The sequence below is a fragment of the Coenobita brevimanus genome, chromosome 71, assembly GCF_032717465.1.
Source record: "Coenobita brevimanus isolate Jiangsu-jjx chromosome 71, ASM3271746v2, whole genome shotgun sequence".
In the NCBI taxonomy this organism is placed as follows: domain Eukaryota; kingdom Metazoa; phylum Arthropoda; class Malacostraca; order Decapoda; family Coenobitidae; genus Coenobita; species Coenobita brevimanus.
This window is the reverse complement of record NC_137024.1, coordinates 31,249,626-31,275,889: the sequence shown is the minus strand read 5'-3', so window position 1 is coordinate 31,275,889 and position 26,264 is coordinate 31,249,626. Positions and strand designations below refer to the sequence as shown.

The following is a 26,264-nucleotide window of genomic DNA, read 5'->3' as shown; positions in this document are numbered from 1 at the left end:
ATTTCATATCAGTATTTTTTTGTTGGCTAGGCTAAACTTGGTTAGGTTAAATTTTATTATATATATATATATATATATATATATATATATATTTTATTTTTTATTCATATCATTATTTATTATAATATACTTAACCTACATTACAAATATTTTCTTAAGTCCAAAGAAAGTTAAAGAAAATGTTCATTGCTATGGACAGCAATGGGACAATAACCAGTTCATCTGGGTTAGGCTGAGTTATATATTTCTATAATTTGTTTCTGGTTTATTTAATATTTTCATATTTTTTTACACTAACCTTAACCTAAAGTATTATTTTTTCGACCAGTCTAAACTTTACCTATCCCATTATTATTATTTTATTATATTTAATTATTTATTATTTAATATTTTTTAGACGTCCATAATTAACCTAACCTGCTGGGGCTAGCCCTACAAGTACTGTAAAGCCCAAACTCTGCACATTTGCATTTTTCCGGTAGCAAGATAACGTAGTGTTATGATGACCTTAAGCTCCGGGGTGAGTGGGTTTCTCCTCTTGGTGTCATTCGATAAGGCGTCTCTCACAAGATTGGTGACATACAAAATACCGTCCCTGTCTAGCCGGTATCTCTTGATAAGCTCAGCATCACTGAGCTTGTTAAGCACGTCCCTTCTTCGGAAAACATTCCTCGGCTGGGGATCTGCTTGCTGTGGTGCGGCCATGTTGACACACTTCTGACGGTCATAGGCGGCGTTAAGACAGGGTGAACCCGAACATACCATCGCGCGTCTTATTATGGTCGTCCATAGGAGTTTATGGTCGACCATACGAGTTTCTGACGGAGTTATGTCTAAAATGCGCCATTTTGTTTAGATATGTACGACGGACTTAGCTATGACGGTTTGTAGAATCTGGGCCCTGGAGTCTGAAAGGTAGGTAAGAAGATCTCCAGTGGAGCGTCCCTGACGGAACCCATACTGACGATCAGAAATTAGGTTGTGATAGGAAAGATGCTTTAAAATTTTTCTATTAAGAATTGACTCGAAAACTTTTGAGATACAGGATGTTAAAGCAATTGGACGATAGTTAGAGGGTTGGGAATGGTCACCCTTCTTTGGGATTGGCTGAATGAGAGCAAACTTCCAGCAAGAAGGAAAGGTTCAAGTTGATTGACAAAGGCGAAAGAGTTTGCCTAGGCAGGGTGTAAGCACAGAAACACAGTTCTTGAGGACAACAGGAGGGCCCCTATCAGGCCCACATACCTTATTAGTACTGAGGCCTGTGATGGCAGAAAATACATCAGCTGAAGAAATTTTAATGTCAGCTATGAGGAAGTCAGAGGGGGGAAGTGATGGAGGAACAGCACGGGAATTGTCTAAGGTGGAACTGGAGAAGAAAGTCCGAGCAAAGAGATCTGCTTTATCAGTAGAACCATCAGAGTAGAAAAGAGGAGGGAAGGATGATGAGGTAAAGTTGTTAGAAAGGTTTTTGGCAAGGTGCCAGAAGGAGCGGGAAGAATTCGAGTTGGAGAGTTGAGAGCATTTAGTGCGGCTGAAATTATTTTTAGCAGAGCGAAGAACAGATTTAGCACGATTCCAGGCAGAAACGTATAAAAAATGTGATTCAGGGGTGGGTTGGCTCCGGCACCTTTTATAGGCCCTCTCCTTGTTGCAGACAGCATTAGAACAAGCGTGATTAAACCAAGGCTTTCTTGCATTAGTCGGAGGATATGAGAAAGGAATGTAAGTTTCCATGCTCGAGAGAATAACCTCTGTAATGGGCAAGGCAAACCCAGATAGCTCCCGGCCACGGAAGCAATAATCATTCCAGAGTAATCAAAGAAGTTCTGCCTGAGGGCCTCCCAATTCGCAGCTCCAAAGTGCCACAGACGACGTTTCTTTGGAGGGTCCACAGGCCGTATCACGCACAGTGCATGTACACACAGCAAAAAAAACTATCGTTACAGGGGGGTCCGATGTGTTTCATACTGAACAACCTGGCTGTCTCGCTAGGGTTGGTAAGCCTGACAGTGGGTGAGTTGCCAAATAGGACGAGGTAGAAATATCCATGGGAGAAGCAATGGATATAGCTTATAATAAATATGCAACAAACACACGCAGGGATACCAATGGAGGAGGCTGTTATCAAAAACCTTCATTCATAGTGTCATTTTATATCGCGCAGAAGGTGTAACTATAGTTTTTTTGTTGTGTGTACACCAGTTATGTTTCACATTAAATAAGACGTTCATAAGATAACGCCCCTGCTGTGACCCCGACCCAGGCCCACTGACTTCCAATTCATCTGTACCAGAGTCGGATCACTTCTTTCCAGACCCACACGAATTGATGAGATACCTTGTTATGGCAGGCACTATATACACCGATACAGTATATATAAATACATCCTTAGAAACTGACTGGATCACAAAAAGTAAAAATCGAGTATAGTGAGTTTGTAAAAAGTGAACTTATACCGATAGTAAATTTATGATACTTGGGTGGATTCCTACCCTGTGTTATGTCATAATGTTTCCCGACCAATTGTGTGTGTGTGTGTGTGTGTGTGTGTGTGTGTGTGTGTGTGTGTGTGTGTGTGTGTGTGTGTGTGTGTGTGTGTGTGTGTGTATTACAGGAGTTTTAAAGTAGACACACACACAGATATGCAAAAAGCATTATTACCTTGGTCGTGGGCGTGGTCTAGCTCCGGGTGAGGGCGGGGAAGCGTGGACTTGGCGATGGGTGGGCGGAGAGGCATGGGCGTGGCGGTGAGTGGGCGGGGAAGCGTGGGCTTGACAGTGGGTGGGTGAAGTAGAGTGGACGTAGCGTGTGGGTGGAGAGACCGACCTCCTGAGGGCGGGGCTCGGTGCGGGAGGGGAGAGGGAGCGTCTAAGGGCGGGCGGGGGCTGGGTGTGGGCGCGGGTGCGGGTGGAGGACGGGGGTGTGGGTGGGCGGGGAGGAGTGGGCGGGCGGGGTGGTGGGGTTGTGGGTCTGACGCGGGTGAGGTTGATCCCACTCCACCCACGGGACCTCCAAGTGGGCGGGGGGGAGGGGGCGGGGGAGGAATTGGAGGAAGAGGAGGGGAGGGGGGCAGAAGTGGAAGAGATGGAGGTGGATGGGGGTGGAGGCCAGGGCTGGGGAGGGGAAGAGGCCGCCCACGAAGAAGCACCAACACCCACACCCTCACCCATGCTATTGCTTACACCCTCACCCACACCCTCACCCACACTCATACTAACACCCTCATCCGCATCCAGACCCATGCCATTACTGACACTTACACCCACACCGTCACCAACACCCACACCCCCGCTAACACCCTCACCCACACCCACGCTAACACCCTCACCTTCACCCACACCCACACCCACACCCTCAGCCTCAAGTACACCCACACCCACTCCGTCCTCCACCTCCAGACATGATGTGGAGTTGATCTGTGCATCGAAGGTTGATGTGGATGTGACGTGTGGAGCCTCCCCCGCCCACTCTGAAGTGTCGGGCAGCCAGGCCTGGGCGGGGTGGGGTGCTGGCGACTGAGTGGAGTCAGGGTGGAGTATGATGGAATGGCTGAGGGTGGAGCTGCTCACCACACACTCCACCTCCACCCGGTACCTTCCCCCTCCTCCACCCCCACCCACTGCCTCGTCGGGGTGGGTGGAGTGGGCGGGGTGGGCGGCATCATCTGAGGTGGAGGATGGAGAGGGCGGGGTGCCAGTGTCCGCCATATTGCCACTCCAACATTATCCTGCAAAAAGAAATCGTCAGTTAGTCTACACCCAACATTCACAACCATGGCGCCACCCCACACATGATCACATTATTTTTTATTTTCCCCACGTCGAAGACCCCCAGTCGCCAGGCATACAGACGAGGAGCGTAAATTCTTTTTGTTCCTGAATATAGCTTGAAAAATTTTACCATGTCCATACCATCCATACTGCAGTGTCAATCTTCACAGTATATGTAAAATTTGGCCAGTCCTATCCCACCACCAGCCACCATCACACTCCATGCTGCCATCCTACACAGCCGCGAGAGAGCTGAAACTAAACCCCCGAGAGGCATTGATCCCACAGGCATGATATTCAGCACACGCCATCGAGGGCAGTGCCTTGGAATCGGTCTGTTATCTGTAATTCTGCGATCGAACCGTTTCAGTGACCTAATATACTGCTGATTTGGGCATTTTTGTCGGTGCCAAATCCCTACCGACCGATATTTGTTCTCTCAGTCGGCTGATCGCATACGGAAAACAATGGTAATATGCATTTTATAATTCAAGATTATGATCACTGTCAAACTTGCCAGTGTGTACAAATACTGATTATACTTGTCACCCTTGCGAAGTAAATGAACATCCTTGTCGCCTACCCGTCATTACCCGCTAAATGACGGAGTGTAATAACCACGTTCCCGCTGCAGCAGACGACACTCAAGTACTGTTCTTACAGGCCGGACTGGATTGTGGGAATTATGCATCAGTCTGTGAGAAAAATTGTCTGTTGTTACTTGTATCGGCTGCTGTTTACCAGATCTAGTAAATATATCTATGCTTAAGTACTCCATTAGATGCCCGAGGATTTCACTAAAAAATACTGGTAATGTGGTGAAGTATACTCTACATACGGAATATAGAAATTATGTGTTGTCTGTAGTCTTACCTGTTGACGAATGAAGAAGAAAGAACGTTGTGGGGTGGATGTGGATGTGACTGGGAAAATTAGGAGAAATACACTGAGATGGTTTGGACATGTGGAGAGAATGTAGAATGAAAGACTGACTAACAGGGTGTACAGTATGTAGGTGAAGTGCAGGGAGGGAGAGGAGGGAGACCGAGGATGAGGTGGAGGGATGGAGTTGAGAGGTATATGAGGGAGGAGGGAGTGAGATAGGGAGAACGGCAGTCAAATAGTGGGTGAGAGCGACTTGGAGGCGTTTTGTCCGCGGCCACCCTTTGCGAGATAAGGGCGTCGGGCCTTAGATAGATAGATAGACTGTAGTCTTAATGAAGTTATTTCAAGGAGAGGTATTTCCATACCTTTCGAGGTAAGTAGGCTTACTACAGACGGTGAGATGAGGATCCGAAATTTGCTGGGACTGGATGAAACAGGCTAATAGCCGGTACGTCAGAGTGGACAAAGATAGGAGAGGCCTGTCTGTAGTGGGCTGACAGGCTGAGGATGATGATGAGGAGGATGTCTACTTCCGTATGGGTTTTCAAATTTTTGTCATTCGATGAAAACTCATCACAGGTAGTCCAGTGGAAGCACTGCATTTAAAAAGAGAAAGATGTATTAATGATGCATCAGTTTCAGTCCTCCCATAACATGAATTACTACGTGCATTCGTGTATAGCCTATAACAAAGAAGTGTCACGATTTATGATTCCACAAAAGCTGACGTATTTGTTGTGGCAATCATAAACTCTCAGACCTCGTGCTGGATCGTGAAGTACCCCACACCATCCCCTGGCAGGCAAGGTATTCGTTGTGTAAGGTGCGTCAGATCATCAAGGACCCGCCGCCATTGTGCTCATACAAATAAGATGACACAGTTGTACCATTTTAAAATGTGACGACTGGACAGCCTTGTAAGAAAACGAACATTCCGACCCAAACACAGTAAGCATTGGTCATCTTCGAGAAGCTCCATCTTTGAATTATTTTTTGCTTCTTTTTTTTTTTTCATACTGAGAATATTTTTAGTTCTTCGACTTCAATTTTCATATAAATAACGGTTATTTTAGTTTCTGGATATTTAACCTTTAACCAAAGATGGTCGAGACTAGGTATTGCTAGATCAGCTGATATGAAATGTGAAGTCCTGTATGTGAGAATTATACATAAAAATATTAAGTGGATAATCAATGGTATAAGGATAATCATGGGGGTTTAGATCTCGTCCATGCCAAACCCAGGTATCTGCCTTCTTTTGTTACATACCGCTATTCAGCCTCAAGTTCTGTCTCTTTATATTCTTGGGAATACCTGTAAATGTATTTTCTTTTCTCAGTAACCATGACAGTCACAACAGTAAAACAAATTCATATGCAAAGCAGAAGAACCACCCAGAGTGTGCAACACCCCACACCATACAGTTGGTCTAAAGGCCGTAGAGCGATTTGTCACCATACATCGAAACTGACGAGAAGCGTTATCAAACACGACAGGTGGACGCTGATCTCATGAAAGAGCCTCAAGACAGCACCTTTGACTCTGCCCTGTGCCCTTGGCCTTTGACTAATTTCTCTCTAAATCGAATTATTTCATCTTTACCAAACTCTGAACTAATCCACCCAGTTTAGTTCAGATCGGATGAAAAATCTTTAAGATGAACTTGTCCTGTGACACTGACCTACTCTTCTGAAAATGGAGTAATCCATCCTCGGCTGACCTTAAACTCATTCACCAAGTTTCATCTAACCCGAATCAAACCTGTTTTAATTGAAGGGTCGAATCTTTGATGTGCACTGCAACCTTTACCTCAGACAGATTCTCAAACTTTAATTTGCTTCACCCTTTCCTGTCCCTCAGCCCTTCCGCCAAGCTCAGTCAAAGAGGATAGACACTGTTTGAGCTCGCCATGCCCTTTAACCTATGATCTTTTCTAGCCAACTGTTAAGAACCTTTTCCTCTGATGGTCTTTAATTTTAATGCCAAATATGGTGCAGTTCCAGCCAATAGTTTTCCATGTGTTGCCAAAAGACAGAATCAGGTAACGCCTAATGATTTCGCACATTAGCGTAACAAAATCCGCCCTTTCTCTAGCATCTTCTACATCTCATGAGTTTTGCGTGGCCTACCTTTATGATACGGTACATTATACTGAAAATCATTGACGATTAATAAAGAAGTATGAAGGTACTGGCTGTATGAATAAAATACACCTGAAATTTGCTCACAATTTCAGAAGGCCTTCCACAAAGTCAGTGGGAACTTGTGGTATCCCAACATGCTGCTCATCAGTTTCGAAACGCGATATAAACACTGGGTCAGCAGCAGAGACGGTGGTTCGGATCACGTCTACGCAATCATTTTCCATGCATTTCCAACCACCATAGTCTTACGTCAACAACACAAGTGCTCACTATCCTGTAGCAAAGCCTTTACACCACCAACTTCAGGTCATTAATCGAACACAACTATCGTTTCAGGTAAGTGAAGTAGAGTGTGGAAAGCATTTACTGCCATCGTTCATGGTAAACATGATATTAAGTGTGTTTGTGCACACTTATTGCGTCTGCCATGTAAGGTCGCGAAAAGAGCATAATATGTAAAATCTAGTTTTAAAATTATGGAAAAAGCGTTAAAAATCTTACCGGTATTTTGTAAACATAAATCATAAAAAGCCAACTCTAGCACAGTTTTAATTATCAAATAAATTTCCTGTACTAAAACCGATATTATTCAGTTTTTCCTTGCTGAAGCAAAATCTCCACTGGTGACCTCAACTGATCCGATGTACTGACGTGAACTGACAGGACCAAAGTTAAGTGAAACAGGCCGGAACTGATATACTTGGGTCTGAACTTCGCCAAAGTGATGCAGAATGATTTGAATGGATCTAACCTGACTTGAATGAACATATGTGGAATCGAAGTTGTCTGAAAGGACTCAAGGTTGTCTGAAAGGACTCGAGGTTGTCTGAAAGGACTCGAGGTTGTCTGAAAGGACTCGAGGTTGTCTGAAAGGACCCGAAGTTGTCTGAATGGACTCGATGTTATCTGAATAGACTCGAAGTTGCCTGAATAGATCTAAATGAGCCGGAATGGACCTAGATTGACTTGAAAGAACCAGAGCTGACTTGAATGAACCTGAACTGCTCTGACTGGACCTGTGTGAATGTAAAGACCATGACAGAATCAAACAGAACCCGAATGAACCTAACAACCCGATTGAAACTAACTGAACCCGACAGAACCTAACAACCTGACTGAACCTAACTGAACCTGACTGAACCTAACTGAGTCAGCTTAGACCTAACATGGCTTTCGCAGTCCCTGAACTCCCGCTTGTCAGAGTCGGAATAAACGTAATCCTGCTGTTTGCCCCTTCACTGCACTGATGTCTTTGTTGTTGCTGCCACCACGCCATTGTGCCCAGCTTAGGTGACACTTCCAACTGGAGAGGTGAAATGCAGTAACCCGGCCATGAGGGTCCTGGGGAACTCGAGCCCTCCACTCAGACCTTTGCTTTCTCCCCCAGACTGGCCCTTCCATTTACATACATTTTCGCTCAGTTTAGCGTGTGTACATGGTGTAATTATGGACCCAAAACACTGGGGCTCGGCGTGACCTTGCCCTCCTCCCCCCCACCCCATCTGTAAAAACCTGGCCATGCCAATGTGTAAATAAATTAACGGGGCCTCCCCTAACCCAGTCACAACAAAAAGTCTGTCATAGGATGATGAGGATGTAATCGTCTACTGACAAATTTAATATATATATATATATATATATATATATATATATATATATATATATATATATATATATATATATACCTGTATATATAATTAACCCTCTGTCTACAGTGTTTAAGTGAGGTGAATAAAATAAATCGCCATAAGCTGCCACAAAATACGATCTCCTGTATTGTTGACCATAGCGTTAAAGGTGGTAGGTGTTAATCCCTTCACTACGATGACGTTATTACTCCGACTTGCCCTTGATACCTCAGACAGGTTGATTCTGCTTGAGGAAGATCACTTGTCCTGAAGAGGTTACTCATGCCTATATCCCACCCCATCAGTACCAAGCATTTCTGTCCCTTCACTCCCAGGACATATTTACACCCATGCTTACAAAGCGAAACCTGTGTGTGTGTGTGTGTGTGTGTGTGTGTGTGTGTGTGTGTGTGTGTGTGTGTGTGTGTGTGTGTGTGTGTGTGTGTGTGTGAATAAAATTACCCAAAACAGTTTTTATCCAGCTTTGACCAAAACTGGAATGAGGAATAGACAGTCGGCCAAGGATTGACTTTTTTTTCCCAGAACAACAGGTTAAAGGTCACGGTCGCTGGTCTCGTTTGACCTAGCATGGTTAACTTATAATTGTATCTAAATTAGACCAGACATAGAAGAAAGGCTGAGAGTAAAGCAAGGACGAGTGGCTCGAGTTTGAGAAGTCAGTCAGTCAGAGGTCAAGGCCACAGGGCAGGGTCAAAGTTCGACCCATGTGTCGGTCTGAACTATATAACCAAGGTAGTTTTTATCCAATTTGAACCAAACCTGGTGGAAAGGTTGAGGACCACACTATGGGTAAACTTTATTTATTTATTTTTTTTTTTTTTTTTTTGTCACAAATCAAGGTAAACCAAACTTTGTGGAGGCTTCAAGGCAAGGCAAAGATAACGAGATCATATTTTGTGGGATATCATTCAAAGATCAAGGTCACAGGGAAAGATGAGAGGTTAAGGCCTCAAGACGAGGTCAACGCATTCGATTGATCTGAGTTGGAGCAAACTTGATGGCAATGTTACGGATCAAGCAAGGATAAAGCAATTCGATTTTGAGAGTAATCGGTCGAAGGTAAAGGCCACAGAGCAAAGTCAAATATTGGACCATTATATCATTTGCTGGGCGTGGGTGTTGCATTGCCTGAGTGCCGTCTGTTGTGTCCAGCATTGTCTGGCTGGTATCATAGTTTTATTCACCTTTGGAGAGATTTTTTCCCAACAGGAAAACTTAAATACAGCCTTTGTTAACCTCTCCACCACCTGAGGTCTGCCTTCAGTTGAATAAAATCGTCTGGTGGCAACAAGAATAAAATCCTGTCGTGGAAGCAAGAAAAAACCGTCGGATGGCAGCAGGTATAAAGCTGAAATTACGTCTTCTTGGTGGAATTATCTGCTAAGACCTCTCTCTCTCTCTCTCTCTCTCTCTCTCTCTCTCTCTCTCTCTCTCTCTCTCTCTCTCTCTCTCTCTCTCTCTCTCTCTCTCTCTCTAGCATGTAAGCGATCGTTTCGGGCACAATCACTCGTGCATGACTTATTACCCTGTGTAGGCGTGCATGGCTGGCACTCCTCGCACGCACACCGCCTCTGCATGCCGTCATGAGAGTGAAAGTACAGGAGGGGCCACGCATGGAGAATCCCGGCTCACTTCCGCCATTTGGGCTTCAAGATGCGCACGTTTACGAGGTCTGCTGTCATTTTTTTTTTTTTTTACTTCACGCTCTTTTTAAGCGTAGACTTTTCACTTCAGTTCTATTTACAGTAGGTTCATGCTTTAAATTACACGAAATAATAGTGTACGTCTTAGGAAATCAATGGAAAAATAAGAAAATAGAAATTGGCCTCTTATTTACCATTCAACGCCGCCACGCCTGCCCTCTAGTGGCCAGCTGGAGAGTGGGGTGAACTGGAATGGCAGCTTTCCAGTTTACCACAAATAACTTCATATATATACGGTATATTCCACTCTGGGGTCGCCTCGGACAGTGGAATAACGATCAGATGGTCGTCGCTATTACTTGACACTGCCTTGGAGTTTAGGACACGGAGCTGATGGTGATGGGTATTGCATATAATACATCATCTGAATATCAAACAGGTGGTTGTGGCTCTTATTGGAAGTTGTTTAGCAGCTTAGCATAAGAAACTGATGCTGGTGGTGGTAAATGTGAAAGTCGAACAAAAAGTAGTGTCTGACGCCTAAATATACAAAAAGTAATAGCTCACATGATGTCGCATTATTTTTTTTCTGGATAGCTGTAACGAAAGGCATGTAAGTCAAAAGTGAGAGGAGTGATCAACGATGCAAAATGCTACACTATGTTATAGCAAAGGTTAATGTTACCTGTGGACAAGGAATCTCAATCTTTGAAATTGGTTCATCTGGCGTCATACAGGTGATCTAGGTCATTCAGTGAGTTACTGAGTAGTATATTTATTTTTATTTATTGTGGATGGCTAGGGGAAACAAATGTTCACTTAGCATGAAGTCACATGAGTAATAATATCTGATCCCATATAGTACAAAGGGTTTTATTGCTAATGTCAGGAAATTTAGCATTAAACAGATGAGCTGGGAACACAGAAAATTGTAGCCTACTTGTTCAGGAATTTATATAAGTGAACGGATGATCTAAGATAGCAGAATCGTGTAGGAGTTTCGAATACAAGTAAATAACGTGGGATTTTGGAAAGATTATTTAGACGCTGTATAGGAATCAAACTGCCGAGGAGTATGAAATGACAAAATTATTATTATTACTGAGAATTGCCTGGTGGCTTAGAATAAGAAGTAAATGATCAGTCATCTTAGAAAATATACGGTGGGTTGTAAGAAACAAAATTCCAGAGGGTTTAAAATAATAAATAGATGAGCTAGAATAACTGAGCGAATGTTTAAAGGATCAGATTGCCTTGATTAAGTACAGTAACAAAATAAGGCCTATAATCTTAATGGGAATGCAAAACAGAAGCTCAGAATAGGAAATGTAATTCATAACAGCTTCGAGTAACAAGGTGGTATACTGATATCATCTAGACAAGAGCCGGACACATGAAATAATTAGCATTTGTTTTTATGTAAATTCTTGCCACCACCAGACGATACTTACCCGATTTAGAAAGGATCGCTGGTTGTGATGAGGTTAATTAAAGATATTTGTAACCCCACCAGTTCAGAAATCCTCCCCTAAACTAAATCAGGCCGTCTACAAATAGCCATAATGAACTACAGGTGTTACTGGAGTGAAAGGAATAAAAGAAGAAAGTGCTTAGCTGATAAAAAGGGTAAAACTATAGGAACCCATTGCCTAGAACTTTTATTTTGGTACATGACGAGCCTTCCTAGCTCCAATCAGTTTTATTGTTAGCCAGGCGTAGTCTAGTAATAGGACTGATTTGACTAGTAACCAAGGAGCCTCGTTCTGCCCAAACTAAGGCTTTTCGAAAATCATACAGCCACAACTTCAGTATTAATGTGGTAGGAATGGCCCACGTCCGTCAGGTGTAAACAAACCAACAAAAGTTACTAAGAAAATAAATATGAACTTAATCTCTTGAATACGGTGACATTTTTATTTTTACCTTTATTTATTGAGTTTTTAATTTCTTGGTATTATCAGACCACTTTATTTCGTTTCGGAGAGCCACCCGGCAGTGAAGGGGTTAATGGCTGCTATATCAGGGCCTCAAAGTGGACACGTCTCGCCTGAGCTGAATTCAGTCGTGTGGAAAGGACTTGGATAAGATTTAAAGCACGTCATCGGGGAGAGAGAGAGAGAGAGAGAGAGAGAGAGAGAGAGAGAGCTTAGCTGATCAGAACCCAAAAAGAAATCTTGAGGCATAATACCTAGTTACCACGAGAAGAAAACCTGAAAACCTGAAGAGAATTATTACGGGCTTAGAATATCAAACGGACGTCACAGTGCAGGGCGTCATGAGGGATGTGCCGAGGGAATGAGACTGCATGACGGGGCGAGGGTGAAGATGCTGTGATGAATGTGAAGTGAGAGTACATGACAAGGCCTGGGTGAAAATTCTGTTATGTCACGCACAGCAAGAATGAATGTGTGTATGACGATGCCACATGGAAGACTGTTAGTGACATGCAGTGAATGTGAGTGCATGTATGGGTCACAGTGGATATCTGTTTGTTGGCATTAATCAGAATGAATGAATGAATCCTGCAGAGTGCATGACAGGACTAGAGGAAATATGCTGTTCGCCAGTGTCATGTAGAATGTGAATGGGTGCATTAGCAACCACAGATGCTGTGCATTAGTGTCATGCAGAGTTTTTTTTTTTTCTTCTTCTTTTTTTTTTTTCTTTTTTTTTTATGTGCTCGACTCTGGGCATAGGCATCACAGCCTGCTCTCAAGGCCCAGTAGTCCTCCTACATATCATACACCACTACATGTCACCACTTCGGCGCTAACACCCACCGTCCATATTGAATACATGCTAGGGCTGTCTCATACAGGACTGGCGTATTGGTATTAGCGGGGGTACTTTTACGACATGTCGGCGGGTCTTCTGGTAGATCGGTAAAGTCTGCTTTACATGTAGTTCAAATCCTTAAACTGTTCCCTGCCCCAGCGGGGATTTGAACCCGGGTCCGGTAGGACCGCAGGCCACCTCTCTACCGAGAGTGGCTGATCAGAGTGGTATGGTGGTAGGAGGGTGCTCGCATCCAGTTAAGAGTGAATGGTAATTTGAGTAATGAGTGTTCTGTGATTACTGGCGTGCATCAAGGGTCAGTTTTAAGGCATTTATTGTTGCTCATAGTGCTTGAAGCTCTCACGTGACTTCAGAACTGGACTCCCAGGGAAGATGTTGTATGCTGATGATGCTGATCGTGGAAAATGAGAGGGTGGCAGAGGAAAGATTTAGACAGAAAAAGGAAAGACCGAATGGGTTACAATGATTTAAGTAAACACGAATATAAGAAAAGTGATGAATTCTGGGGCTGGTGGCGGTACTGTCAAAGTAGAGGGACTGTAGCCATGAGCATTTGCCACAGGGGTGTGGGGAGTAACTCCATCTTGTGCAGTGTTTCTGATAAAGGGGTGCATAAGAGATGGAGTGGTATTCGAGGTAGGCTGCGAAATTATGCAGATTTCGTGTGTGCGTGTGTAGGAATCATGTAGAGGCTGAGGCGAGAGAGGACTGACCTTGCTGAAGTGTCTCGAGTATGTGAAGGAGGTTTGCTATTTCGGGGACATATTATGTGCTGGAGGTGGGGCTGGACCTAACTTTGTGGCCGGGATAAGGACTGGCTGTAGGAATTTCAAGGACCTATTACCTTTACTGACAATGATAGGGCTTTCCTTTCGTGCTAAGGGGTCCAAGTATGCGGCATGTGTTAGGAATGAAATGTTGTACGGTGGTGAGACCTGGACGGTAAAGGAAAAGGATATTCGTTGGCAAACGTACAGAGAAGATAATGATTAGATGGATGTGTAACTGCTAAACGTACAGAGAAGATGATTAGATGGGTGTGTAATTCGTCCTTGAATGCATGGCCTGGGGATTTAGGATTGCAATGAAACGTTAAGAGGCAGAATGGGCCTTGAATGTATGAGTGTTGTGATGAGATAGGATAGATTGAGATAGCTTTAGCATGTGGAGAGAATGAAAGACGATGGCTGGGTGCAGACAGTCAGTGATGTGAACGTTTATTGTAGGGTTGCGAGAGGCAGACGGAAAGAGGCCTGGGATGAGGTCATAGAGTGTGACCTCAAGGATAACTGAATAAGGAGGCTGCTAGACATCGGGGAGCGCGGAGACCCTTCATTAGTTGACCAAGACCAACGCGTGGAAGCATGTGGGAGCCTTTATAATCGAAAAGGAATGCCATGAAGACTAAATACAACTGCATAACAAGGCCTCTGTGTTTGATACTGTCATGCAGAGAATGAATAAATGCATGTAAAGTGAAGGTAATGAACTGGATGTCATACAGAGTGGAAGGAGCATTGCGGGTGTGTTATACAGTGTTTGGCTCTGTCTAACAATACCATTCCACTGTATACCTAGGTTTACCTACAAATTTATATCTGTCACTTTATATGTCTGTTTCTGTCTGTCTGTCTATCCATTTGTTTAAATTTGTTTATCGTTCTGTCTACCTACATCTGTGTATCTATATGTCCGTTGATCTGGGTATCTCTGTCTGTCTGCCTATAAATCTGTTTATAAGTCTGTATCTGTCCATCTTTATCTGTCGATCGATCGATCTCTGTCAGACCGTTTTTGTATATTAATTTAGCTATCTATCCACAATAACCTACCTGTTTGTTTTACTCTCCTTCTCTCTCTCTCTCTCTCTCTCTCTCTCTCTCTCTCTCTCTCTCTCTCTCTCTCTCTCTCTCTCTCTCTCTCTATCTATCTATCTATCTATCTCTCTCTCTCCATCTATCTATCTATCTATCAGTCACGCCATAAAGTATCTCTTAAAAATTAACACGTTGGCCGTACTTTGTACTATCATGCTTTTAACAATCAGTTACAACTGCTTGTCTCTTGCGTCTGTTTAACTACCTGTCTGTCTGTATGTCTGTCCAACAGGGACGTAGCTAGACATTTGAGGGCCTGGGGGCTTTGTTCCTTGAGAGGCCCTCCAAAATCTAGTAAGAGTTGATGCAAATTTACAGAACCCTCATTTATATTGTGCCAGAACAAAAAGGGCTTCTCTGAAAAAATCAAAATATTATTTACATTCGAAATTTTTTCCTTTGTTTTGTGTAAATAAATATTGTTTATTTAATTTGTGATATATTTTTGTTACTCAAAAACTGAAGGGTCTATATAAGGCCCCCCTCCACTGGGGGCCCGGGGAAAGTTTCCAAACAGTACCCCCCATGACCCCCTCGTTAGCTACCCCACTGCCGTCTACTATTCTCATATTTCTGTTTCCTGCTGTCATCCAGTCTCTGTCTAATTATCTATTAGTCTGTCACAGATAAGTATATAGATGTAGATAAATGGATGGATAAATATATAAGCAGACAGGTAGTCAGATAGATTTAGATGTACAGGTAGATAGATGGATGGTTCAATTAAATATTAAAAACTATTCCGCCTATGGTGCAAAAGACAGGGAAACCATTTACCACATGGATTCTTTTCATCACTTTGTCTTTCGTCCACTCCTTGTACCTCAGCTGATGTTCAGCATAATAATAACTGAATAAATAAGTAAATAAAAGTCTCGGTCAGCGTAAATTGTTGAAATTTACGCCACTACGTAGTCTACCATTAATCTGTCACCAGTTTGACTTTATTTTAATTTATAAATATATTTTCAAGACGTAAAAAAAAAAAAAAAAAAAAACTAGTATCATTAAAGTCGTACAAGCGTTCGATATTTTTTTTTTCTTTTTAATCAGTAACAGTAGTTGTTCCATTATACGCAACAAGTAGCCTTCCATTCAGGCTAAACTTATTTTTTGCCCCTTAGTGTAACGCTGCTCCATTAAACGCAGTGAATAGCCATCGGTGCGTTTCTTTGCGACGATCTAGAACGTACTGATGTGAAAGGTAGCGCTCTTCTTCGTCTACATCAGGGGTTCCCAACCTGAGGTAAATTACCCCAAGTGGGGTAATTTGGTCTTTTGTGAAGGGTAATGGGGGAGGTAACAAAAAAAAAAATCTAAAAATCATACCAGTTATGATAGACTTTCAGACCTATACTAAAATTCAGAGATGAATGTTTAAAGTCATGTTTATTTGGTATCAGTGTTAATAATAAAAATAAATTACTCCTTGCAATAACTCTCTTGGCTTTAGCCTAACCTTTAATTAAGTCCTACATTCAAACTAAAATCTAGACATCAAAATGTTAAGCAGCTAAAATGCAATTGTGGAAACATAAGCAATGAGGGGTAATGAGTGAAGAGAGGTGTGGAAAATGGGGTAATGGGTAAATAAGGGTTGGGAACCCCTGGTCTACATCATTCTCCCCTTTTTCTTCGTCTCCTTTCTCCTCTTCGTCATCTTCTTCTCTTTCCATTTAATTTCCTCCTTCTCCTCCTCCTCCTCCTCCTCCTCCTCCTCTGAACATTGGTAATTTCCTCATTCACTTTCAGCAGGAAGTGCACCTACGAAAAACCACATTGGTCAGCATGACAGTGGCATCTTCGAACAGGTACTGAATGGTTTGCCTCAGTCTTAGCTTGTTTGCAAAGGGAGAAATGGAATGAAGTTGGTTTGTCGTTGTTGTTGTTGATCAACCCACTCTGTGGCCAAGCAGACCCATCAAATGAAGACAAGCAACCGCCCCTGCATGGCCGTTCCGTACAAAGAACTGATATTCCCTAGCGACTGACGGCACCTTGCTGTGGCGAGGCGCGGAGAATAGTGTGGAAGCTTGGTTCCTGGATGGACGCCACATTTGCGTCTCCACCAATTTAACAGGGGAACCATAGCTGGCTCCACTTCACCCAGTAATTTGGTTACATGGTTACCACCCAGCGTTGTAAATGGTTTCATGGGCTGCAGGAAACCATTAATATTGTCACTCAGTGCAGAACCACCAGAAGTGGAAAGAAGAGTAATACAAAATGGCAGGAGGGAAAGAGCAGCAGGAAGAGAGGAAGTCAGACAAAGAGATAGAATTAGAAAGAGGATGAAAGAAATAAGCAGCACTAGTGGACTTGCAATGGCTGATGATAACACAATTGAGTGGATGATAGTCGCCACCACCTACCACCTGAATTTGGTCTGGAAAGAAAATCAATGATTTGACTGATCACTTAATGGTTGACTGATCACTTAATGGTTCGTTTAAAAAGGGAATTACGCTGAGTGACTGATGGTTTCCTTGAAAAGGAAATAGTGAGTGATTAGTGGCATCTTTGCAAAAGGATTAAAGGGCCTGTGTTAATGACCTGCTTGCAAAGGGAACGAGAGGCTAATTTGCAAAGGAAGACTGTTAGTAGTCTTATATATGATAAGCTGATTTCGCAAGGGTAACACATTTGTGTGGTTATTCAAGCAAATAATGTAAGCATTCTTAGTTAGTTCTAACCCTGATATAATTACCGAGGTTTGTATCGTAGTTTGAGAGAAGTTAGCTGAGAAAGAAAGGAATGTAGTAGATTATGCTGGTAGTATACTACTAAAATATGTGACAGCTGTAGTTGAAAGAATATCGTTGAGTCATTCACACATACCAAGGCTGTCATCTCCATTGTTTTACAGGCTGCATAACGACCTTCTCAAGGAGGCATGGTTGGTGAAGAAAATGTAGGAAAATGTACAGCTTTATTATACTTGTTACAGCTGTAGTGATATTTTTATGCTTCTGCCTCTGCACGTAATGAGGAACAATAATAAGTTACTTTCCCATTTCAATTTTTCAATACATACTCTAAAAAAGGACATAAACATGTTGACAATTTTTCCCGTTAATTTTAGCAAAATAACAGGTCTGTTTGTCTATAACCAGACGCCATAATCTCGTAAGGGGTGCCCGTTTGTCTTTGGGTTAGTGGTTTTACGGTGAGGGGCATTAACCCTCTGCCAACCCACTTGCTGACACGTAGGGAACACGTATACGTATGTGTAGGTAATATGATTACTGCCAAGCGTTGTAAGTTTTCCTGGCTTACAGGAAACCATTAGGCTTCTCACTCAGTGTAAAGCCACCTGAAAAGGAATGAAGAGTAATAAAAAGTGATGGGAAAGATGGGAGAAATAGGAAGAGAGGAGGGCACACACACACACACACACACACACACACATTGGTGCAGTGGTAACGTTCTCGCTTGCCATCTGGTAGACGGGAGTTCGCCCCTCGCTCAGGTTGCGAAAAGTTTCACTGACGAAGTGGGTGGTTACTGTCCCCCTGGAGCAAGGGGACGGGTGTGTGCGTGTGTGAAGGTCACAGCCTTGCCCTTAGATTGGACTATATGAGCTCTCAGCTCCCTTCCGGGAGGGTAAAACCTGACGATCACGACCATCAGGTGATCCTGACCAACCCGGTGAATTACACAAATATAAATGTGAAGGAAGAGGTAGGCAGCACTGCATCAAGTGAATGGATGATGGTCGCCACCACCTATCAGCGTTTAATAACAGAATATTTATGCATTCTAAATTTTCATATGCAGCTTTCAGAGGTAAGTTATAAAAATGTCCAGTAGCTACGGTTATCCAGGAAAAATATTAAGTAACTTGTGAAAGACTCATTTCAGTTGAAAATATGAAAAGGCCTCGCGTGTTTGGTAAAGAATTAGTGAAAAACTACAGTAATACCAACCTTGATTCCTCCATGGCATAAGTTGCTGACTGACATTTGCTAATGATCGAGGAGGAAAATGTTTTCGTATATTAGTTGCCCATCCAAAAAGCCGGTTTTCTGACACATCATTGTTAGCGTTTTCTTTCATGCAGGTATTGGGAAGAGAGAAAACTTTTACAGAAGACTCGGCGAAAGTGAAAATGGTAAAATTGGTAAAAGTATCCGGGAAAAGTAACTCCGACTGGTATTCCGGTGAACGCGATATCGCAATAAATCATGGCGGAGCAGCGGTAGAAGAGACAAGCAAAAACTGCGAGAACGGGAGAGGGGGAAATGGGCGTTGAAAAGGAGGTTTGGTCATGGGAGCACTTGCGGTACTTCTCAGCTCGTCATCGTGTTACGTTGTGCCGCGTATGTCGTGCTTGAGATGGATACGAGCATTTGTTTATTTTTATTTCTTTTACAACTAAACAAAACTATTACCCTCTCTTACTCATCATACTGCTACTACAACTACTACTACTACTACTACTGCTACTACTACTGCTACTACTACTACTACTACTGCTACTACTACTACTACTACTACTACTGCTACTACTACTACTACTACTACTACTACTACTACTTTTCAACAGGGAAAAATAACTCTACATTTATACTTATTCAGTAACAACAAACACAAATATTCCTCATCCACTTCCCTAACACCTTCGCCTCGTCCTCGGTCTACTTCCTACAAAACCCGAATGAGTACATTTAGGTCTGCATATCATACAATGGCGACCTACCGTACTGTATTTCCCTAGTTCTACCTTTCTTCCTTCCAGATACATTTCAGTTTGGTGTCGTTCCTTTATTTCTTCATCACTTCGCTTCAAACTTGGCACAATTGTTCCTTGGGCATGTATCCCCATTTTCTTTTTCTTTTTTAATCACCTACGCCATAAGCAAGACCGGGTGTTACGTTTTGTGCGGTGTGTGTAATTCACCGGATCGGTCAGGATCACTAGATGGTCGTGATCGTCAGCTTTTACCCTCCCGGAAGGGAGCTGAGAGCTCATATAGTCCGATCTAAGGGCAAGGCTGTGACCTTCTCACACGCACACACCCGTCCCCTTGCTCCAGGGGGACAGTAACCACCCACTTCGTCAGTGAAACTTTTCGCAACCTGAGCGAGGCGCGAACTCCCGTCCACCAGTTGGCAAGCGAGAACGTTACCACTGCACCAGCGAGCGGTGTGTGTGTGTGTGTGTGTGTGTGTGTGTGTGTGTGTGTGTTTATCAACAAAATAAACAGTTTTCATCTCATTATAACCAGACCTGGTGCAAGGGTGAAGGAACAGCCCATGAGGAGAACTTGCTTTTGAGAGCAGTAGGTCAAAGAACAAAACCAAATACCGACTTGGCAAATTAAACCTAAACCATTTTAATCCGGTTTAGACTCAACGTGGGTTACAGGATGAGGAGACAGCAAAAATAAACTCATTCAATTTTGAGAATGAAAGGGCAAGGTCAAATTTCGAGTCACGTGTGTGTTCGTTTACACAACAGCTCATCCAGATTTGATATGAAAGAGTTAAAGGTCTGCCTAGAATTAACCTATTGTTTTTTTAAGTTCAGGATCCCAGGGTAAGGTCAACTTAACCAGTTTACATCCAATTTAGACCAAACTGTACGGAAGGACTGAAGGTAGGGCGAGAATAAAAGGATCCAAATTTGAGAACAATCATGGGCCACGGTCACAGGACGAGATCAACTTATACAGTTTTCATCTGATTTGAACCATACTGGGTGGGTGGGTTAAGGGTCAGGCAAAACTGAAGGGATTCTGTTTTGAGAACATTCAAATATCAAGGTCACGAGACAAGGTCAAAGTTCGACCCGTGTGCCTGAGTGTGAGCAAATCAACTTAAAGTTTGATTTTACTGATTTTATATGAATTAAGCTTAGTGGATTATATATAAAGTATATATATATATATATATATATATATATATATATATATATATATATATATATATATATATATATATATATATATATATATATATATAAGCTAATCTTATATATTGCTAATGGCACGCAAACCGATACAAATAACATACAGGAAGGTATTGAGGTGTAATATACAGAATAAGTCGTGGGAAAAAAGGGCAGCCACGGCTCCAGTACCAGCCACGCTGTCCGGGCTGTTAGTGACGTATTAACATTTCCTAACACCTCTACCTCAGTCATTTAGTTTGCATTTGCCTCCTTAATATTCTTATGCATGCTATTGTTTCAGACAGTGTTAACCTCTTTACTCATATTATTTTTTTTTTATTATTAATCCACCACCAGACGATTTTAATCAACATAAGAAGGATTTTTAGCAGGTATAACGGGTTAGTGAAGGCTGTATCTAACCCCCTCAGTTCCAAGAGAAGCCTACCTCGAGGCCCTAATAAAATCGTTTGGGGACAGCAAAAATAAAAACAGAAAACCTCATCACTGGACTGTAGATGTTATAGACAAAAATGACCTTTAAGGGTTGTAGTGTGCAAAATAAATCGCTAAGGCAATGGTGCTGCGAAATCTCGTATTGTACCAGACCGCATACGTCGTACTGTCACGGACTTGGGAAATTTTGTTACAACTTTTCCACGGCGATTTAGTTTGTCTGCTACACCTTAACATCCTCTTGGAAATTATGTCGATGTTAGCGTACTTAGATACAGATGACATACAAGAGACGATAAAGAAATGCGTGAAATGCACTGAGAAAAGGCGCTTCGAAGTCTACGGCGAGGACAGTAAATACATGTGACACAGAGCTCCTAAGGGTAGTCCAGATATCAGTGAGTAAATAAGGATGACAGTTATTTGATCTGATACCTAATTCACCTTGCTGATAACAAAGCTGTAATCTGAAGCAGAAATTATAAAAAGAAAATTGAGAACACCTGGAAACACAAAAAGGAAAAAAATGGTTATACAATAAAAAGAAATTAAAAAGTATATTAAACTGAATGAAGAACTAATAGGTGGATGGTGGTTTGTTGACCCCTGCAGTAAAGTGACTTCGTTTTTTTTTTTTTTTTTTTTTTTTTTAATAGTAAATTCTTGCTACAGCCAGACTATGTTGGTTAGAAGAGCAGCACAGCAGTGAGGAGATTAATGAAGACATCAAACGCCTCCAGTCATAAGTCTATCCTAGGTTGAATGAAACAGAAAAAGGTCTAACTTTAAGGGAATAAAATCGCGTGGATACCAAGAATTATAGGGTAAAAATACGTCATCGAACTGAAGAAGCGCACTTGTGGCTCTGCACTGGTGCGTGTTATGGTGCCACGAGTGTTGAACAATGCTGAGAAGTTATAAGACGGTATGTGGTGGTGAAGGACAAACTATCTAGCGCTGTGCAGGACTTACGTGTTTATTTTCGAGCCTCGCCGCAGGTATTTGACTTAGGGAGACCACACCAATCACCTTAATATAGTTAGCAATTCCGTTTTACCCTTACACTCCCCTCTTATTCTTGCTATTATCAGGCAGCGCCATTCAGATGCGGAGTGACTTTTCAAACTGGGAAGGTTAGACACAGCCTCCATCTACCCTCCACTACCGGAGGTCTGCCCAGCGTTGAATATAATCGCGTGGAGGTACCAAGTATTAGCCAAAAGCTAACATCACGGGACTCAAGGTATTAATGCCATTCCACTTTCAAACTAAGGTGCCTTCAGGCCCATCACATCAATTCAAAAATAATTCATCCGTACAATCAGGGATAAAAACTTGTCTGATATTTCACCTCTTCTACTTGCCCCTTCCCTCTGCTGGCTAATATTGCTTGGCTGGTTTGGTTTGTTACTTTGCTATGTTTCACTGAGATATGGTGCGTCGGGGATGGAAGTGATGGTCATTCCCTTAGACATAAGTGTGAAGCAGATGCAGTGGAATACTAAGCCAGCCTTTTACCCGGACTGCACAACGGTTTTCGCTATGTGAATTTTTAACTACAGTTCTTCCACATTAACATGGCCCAGAGTTTACTCCATTTGGCAGCATATTCTCGTAGCTCAGTGGCAGAAAAGAACTCTGCCACGACTCTGCATCTTTCTCATAGCACTTCTTTATGACTAACATCATATTCTAGTGTTAATCAGTTGTTTCAGCCTCTCATACAAGATGGAGATGTGATAATTTAGGCCAAGGTAGAGTAAAAATGGTATAGTTAAGTGAAGGTCCATGCTGGACTTTGCAAGAGTGAAGCACTTTTGCCTCCGAAAATCCGTAAGTGTGACTGGCCGACCAGGCCAATCCTAGAGAGCCTTCCGCACCTAAAAATCGTGATATCCAGTATGTCGGCCAAAGTAATGGTCCGTAATGGATGGGCATGTCATCATGCACGAGTCGAGGCTTTGGGGTTGTATTAATAGAGAACTGAAATCAATTTCTGCCACCACCAAGTCCACGTATAGCAGAAAATATTATGAAGAATAATGTTTTGTTGTATTATGCCCATTAATATTACCTACTGAGTATTTGTGAAATGTTTGGAAGGTGCGTGAGGGGAGACAGTCGTATATACACTGTCTTATACACAGGTCAAGCGTAGCAGTTTATGTATAGGGTACCCTGAGACCCAGTGAAAAAGCCTTAGTTGTGAATATCTAGAGGGAGAGCACAGTGTAGGTGGGATGGGTGGGAGTAGGGGAATGGACGGGATGGGTTGAGGTGGGATGGCTGAGAGTAGGGGAATGGGCGGGATGGGTTGAGATGACGGGTGGTGGGGTAACACCTAATAAAGATGGGCGTTGTGTGATGAGCGGCGCGGGTGATGACAACGAAGTTTACCTTAAAACTACGTGTGCGTCAGGGGGCAGGTGGAGCAGAAACAGGATGGCGGCATAAATGGGGTGAGGGTATAAATAGGATCGGGGGCACAAACAGCATGGGGTACAGATAGCATGGCGGTAAAACTAGTATGGGGGTTAAAATTGCATGGGGTAGATATAGCATGGCGGTTGAAATAGTATGGGGTAGAAATAAGTTGGGGCAGAAACAGGATGGGGTGGGGTAAAACAGGACGGTGGAGTGACTGAAATAGAATGGGATGGATAGAGAGGAGAGTGAGACGGGCCTGGTGGATGGTGGGTAAGGGAGACGGTAAAACATCAGTGAAGATGAGTATTAGAGATAGTATGACATGGGCCTGGTCTGTCTATCTGTCTGTCTATCCATCTATCAGTTTACCTATCTGTGCATAGCCAGACGCCTTATCTCGCAAGGGGTGGCCACCAACAAATCATCTCAATGTTGCCCTGGCCTTTACCATTTGGCTACCCTCCCTCCAACACCCACCTTCTCTCCATCTTATCCATAGTCTCCCTCTCCACCTTCCTCACATACATTCTTCTAGTCAGTCTCTCATTTTCCATCGTCTCCACCTGGCAAAACCATCTCGAGTAGTTCTCTTAACGCTTTCATTCACATCCACATCAGTACCACAACGCTGCTTTACTTCTTCATTTGTCTGTCTTTGTTTCCATTTAACTACACACGCTCCTCCCACATGACTCATTTGCACAGCTCTCACTCTTGACTAGCGTGATGAAGGTTTAAATTTCCTCCAAGCATAAGAACCACAGTAATCACACGTCAAGCACATACACCTGACATCTCACAACGCATCTAATCGAATCAAACCAGTTGAGATCAAATCAATGAAATCAAAATAGCTCCATTAATCCAACTGTACAGTATGTATTTTACTCTTCAGTCCCATGATGTGTTTATTCTTGTCTCTGCAACTATTTTATCTCTTTTCTCTCTCTCTCTCTCTCTCTCTCTCTCTCTCTCTCTCTCTCTCTCTCTCTCTCTCTCTCTCTCTCTCAGTATACATAGGTAGATATACAGATAGATAGCCAGACTCCTTAATCCCGTAAAAGGTGGCCACAATCGGATCACGTGCATGTCATTGTGTCCTCGCCATCAGGCTGCTGTCTTTTCAACTCACACACGCCCCCCTCATTCATATACCCCTCCACCCCATGATCCTCTTCCCCTTCCCCCTCCTCGTCACTTATATTCGTTCTCCTAGTCAGTCTCTCACTCTCAATTATTTCCACATGGCCAAACCATCTCAAGGTACTTCTAATGCGCGCGCGCGTTCACACGCTTACACACACACACACACACACACACACAACACACACTATATATATATATATATATATATATATATATATATATATATATATATATATATATATTAGTCACAGTAAATTGTGCAAAATAATATTGCTAATATATTTTACATTAATATTGATACATTTCTATACATTTCATTACGCTCATTTCACAGTTTACCGTCTTATTTACTCAAGTAAAAATTAATTGCAACAGACAGTGAATCCGTGCACATGTTTAACTTATTGCATCGTTTATTTTCATTGATCTCACTCATCCCACTCTTGGCCACGCCCGTCCCCTGTGAACCCTTGCTGAGAATTAACTGGGATTAGACCAGCTCATTCTTCATCCCGCCAGCGTTCATTCATTACACCTCTCTCCCTTTCATTTCACTGATTCATTAATTCTTTCGCGGTGCTTACGCTTTGTGCTACCGCCTAAAAAAGTAGCCTAAAAACGTGTTGTCGTTATTTTTATTATTATTATTATTATTATTATTATTATTATTATTAAATTACACTGCATGACAACGAATATAGACAGACAGATAGATACCCGGGTAGATATAGGTACCTGTATATATATATATATATATATATATATATATATATATATATATATATATATATATATATATATATATATATATATATATATATATAATTCGTTTTCAGTTGGACATTTTAGCTCCGCAGAGTTTACAGGAGCAGCCATGCAAATTTTCCAGTTAGGAGGCTGTAGCTGTAGATGAGGAGATAACAAAAGGCGGTGACACTTCTGCTGGCAACAGAATACGGAGGTCGTCTGGGATGGCAACACTGGCTACAGATGCTTCGACAACCTTGATTAATTCTTAAATACAACAGCTGTGGGTTATAGCAATGGTAGATAGTATTGGCTACTGTTGTATTTGTTAGCTGAGATCGTGACTAGTTGTGACAATATGGAATAAAGGAGATTAATCGCTGACTTGCAATACGGCGAACTGGCAACTCGATTAACCCACATATGGTGACTGGTTAAGAATTACGCAATAACGGGGTTCATTAGTTCTCCTTATCTGGGCTGGAGACGCTTAAAATTTCACTGTACACAAATTAATTCACATGCCTTATATGTCCAGTTTGATGCTAGCTTAGAGGGGGGTTGGTAGTGCCTTTCTCCCTCTCACACATACACTCTCTCGCTCTCCCAATGTGTGACCCAATCTCGTAACAGTGCCAGATGGAATGTCACTGTAGTAGTTACCATATCTCGGCCCCCAAGTTTTGTAATTTTACTCACTTCGGCAGTGTAGCTTGCTGAAGAATCCTCTGCGGCTGATTTTACATACTGTAGTCAGGGTTATATATAACGTGAAATAAAATAGGAGGCTGAAAACTTAAACACACGTCCGCCCACCCCTAAGAACTT

General features: G+C 42.5%; 1 protein-coding gene across 1 annotated transcript in view; it reads right to left on the bottom strand.

Moving 5' to 3' along the window:
* The window catches only part of LOC145406722 (uncharacterized), a 35,550-nt gene extending 9,286 nt beyond the window's left edge, over positions 1 to 26,264 (bottom strand). Inside the window, exons 1-3 of the mRNA XM_080277821.1 lie at positions 26,136 to 26,264; positions 3,008 to 3,730; positions 2,665 to 2,871 (exon numbers count right to left, since the gene is read on the bottom strand). Coding sequence (XP_080133947.1) covers positions 2,665 to 2,871; positions 3,008 to 3,710 — 910 coding nt within the window. The 5' untranslated portion in view covers positions 3,711 to 3,730; positions 26,136 to 26,264. The remainder of the gene's footprint in view (positions 1 to 2,664; positions 2,872 to 3,007; positions 3,731 to 26,135) is intronic.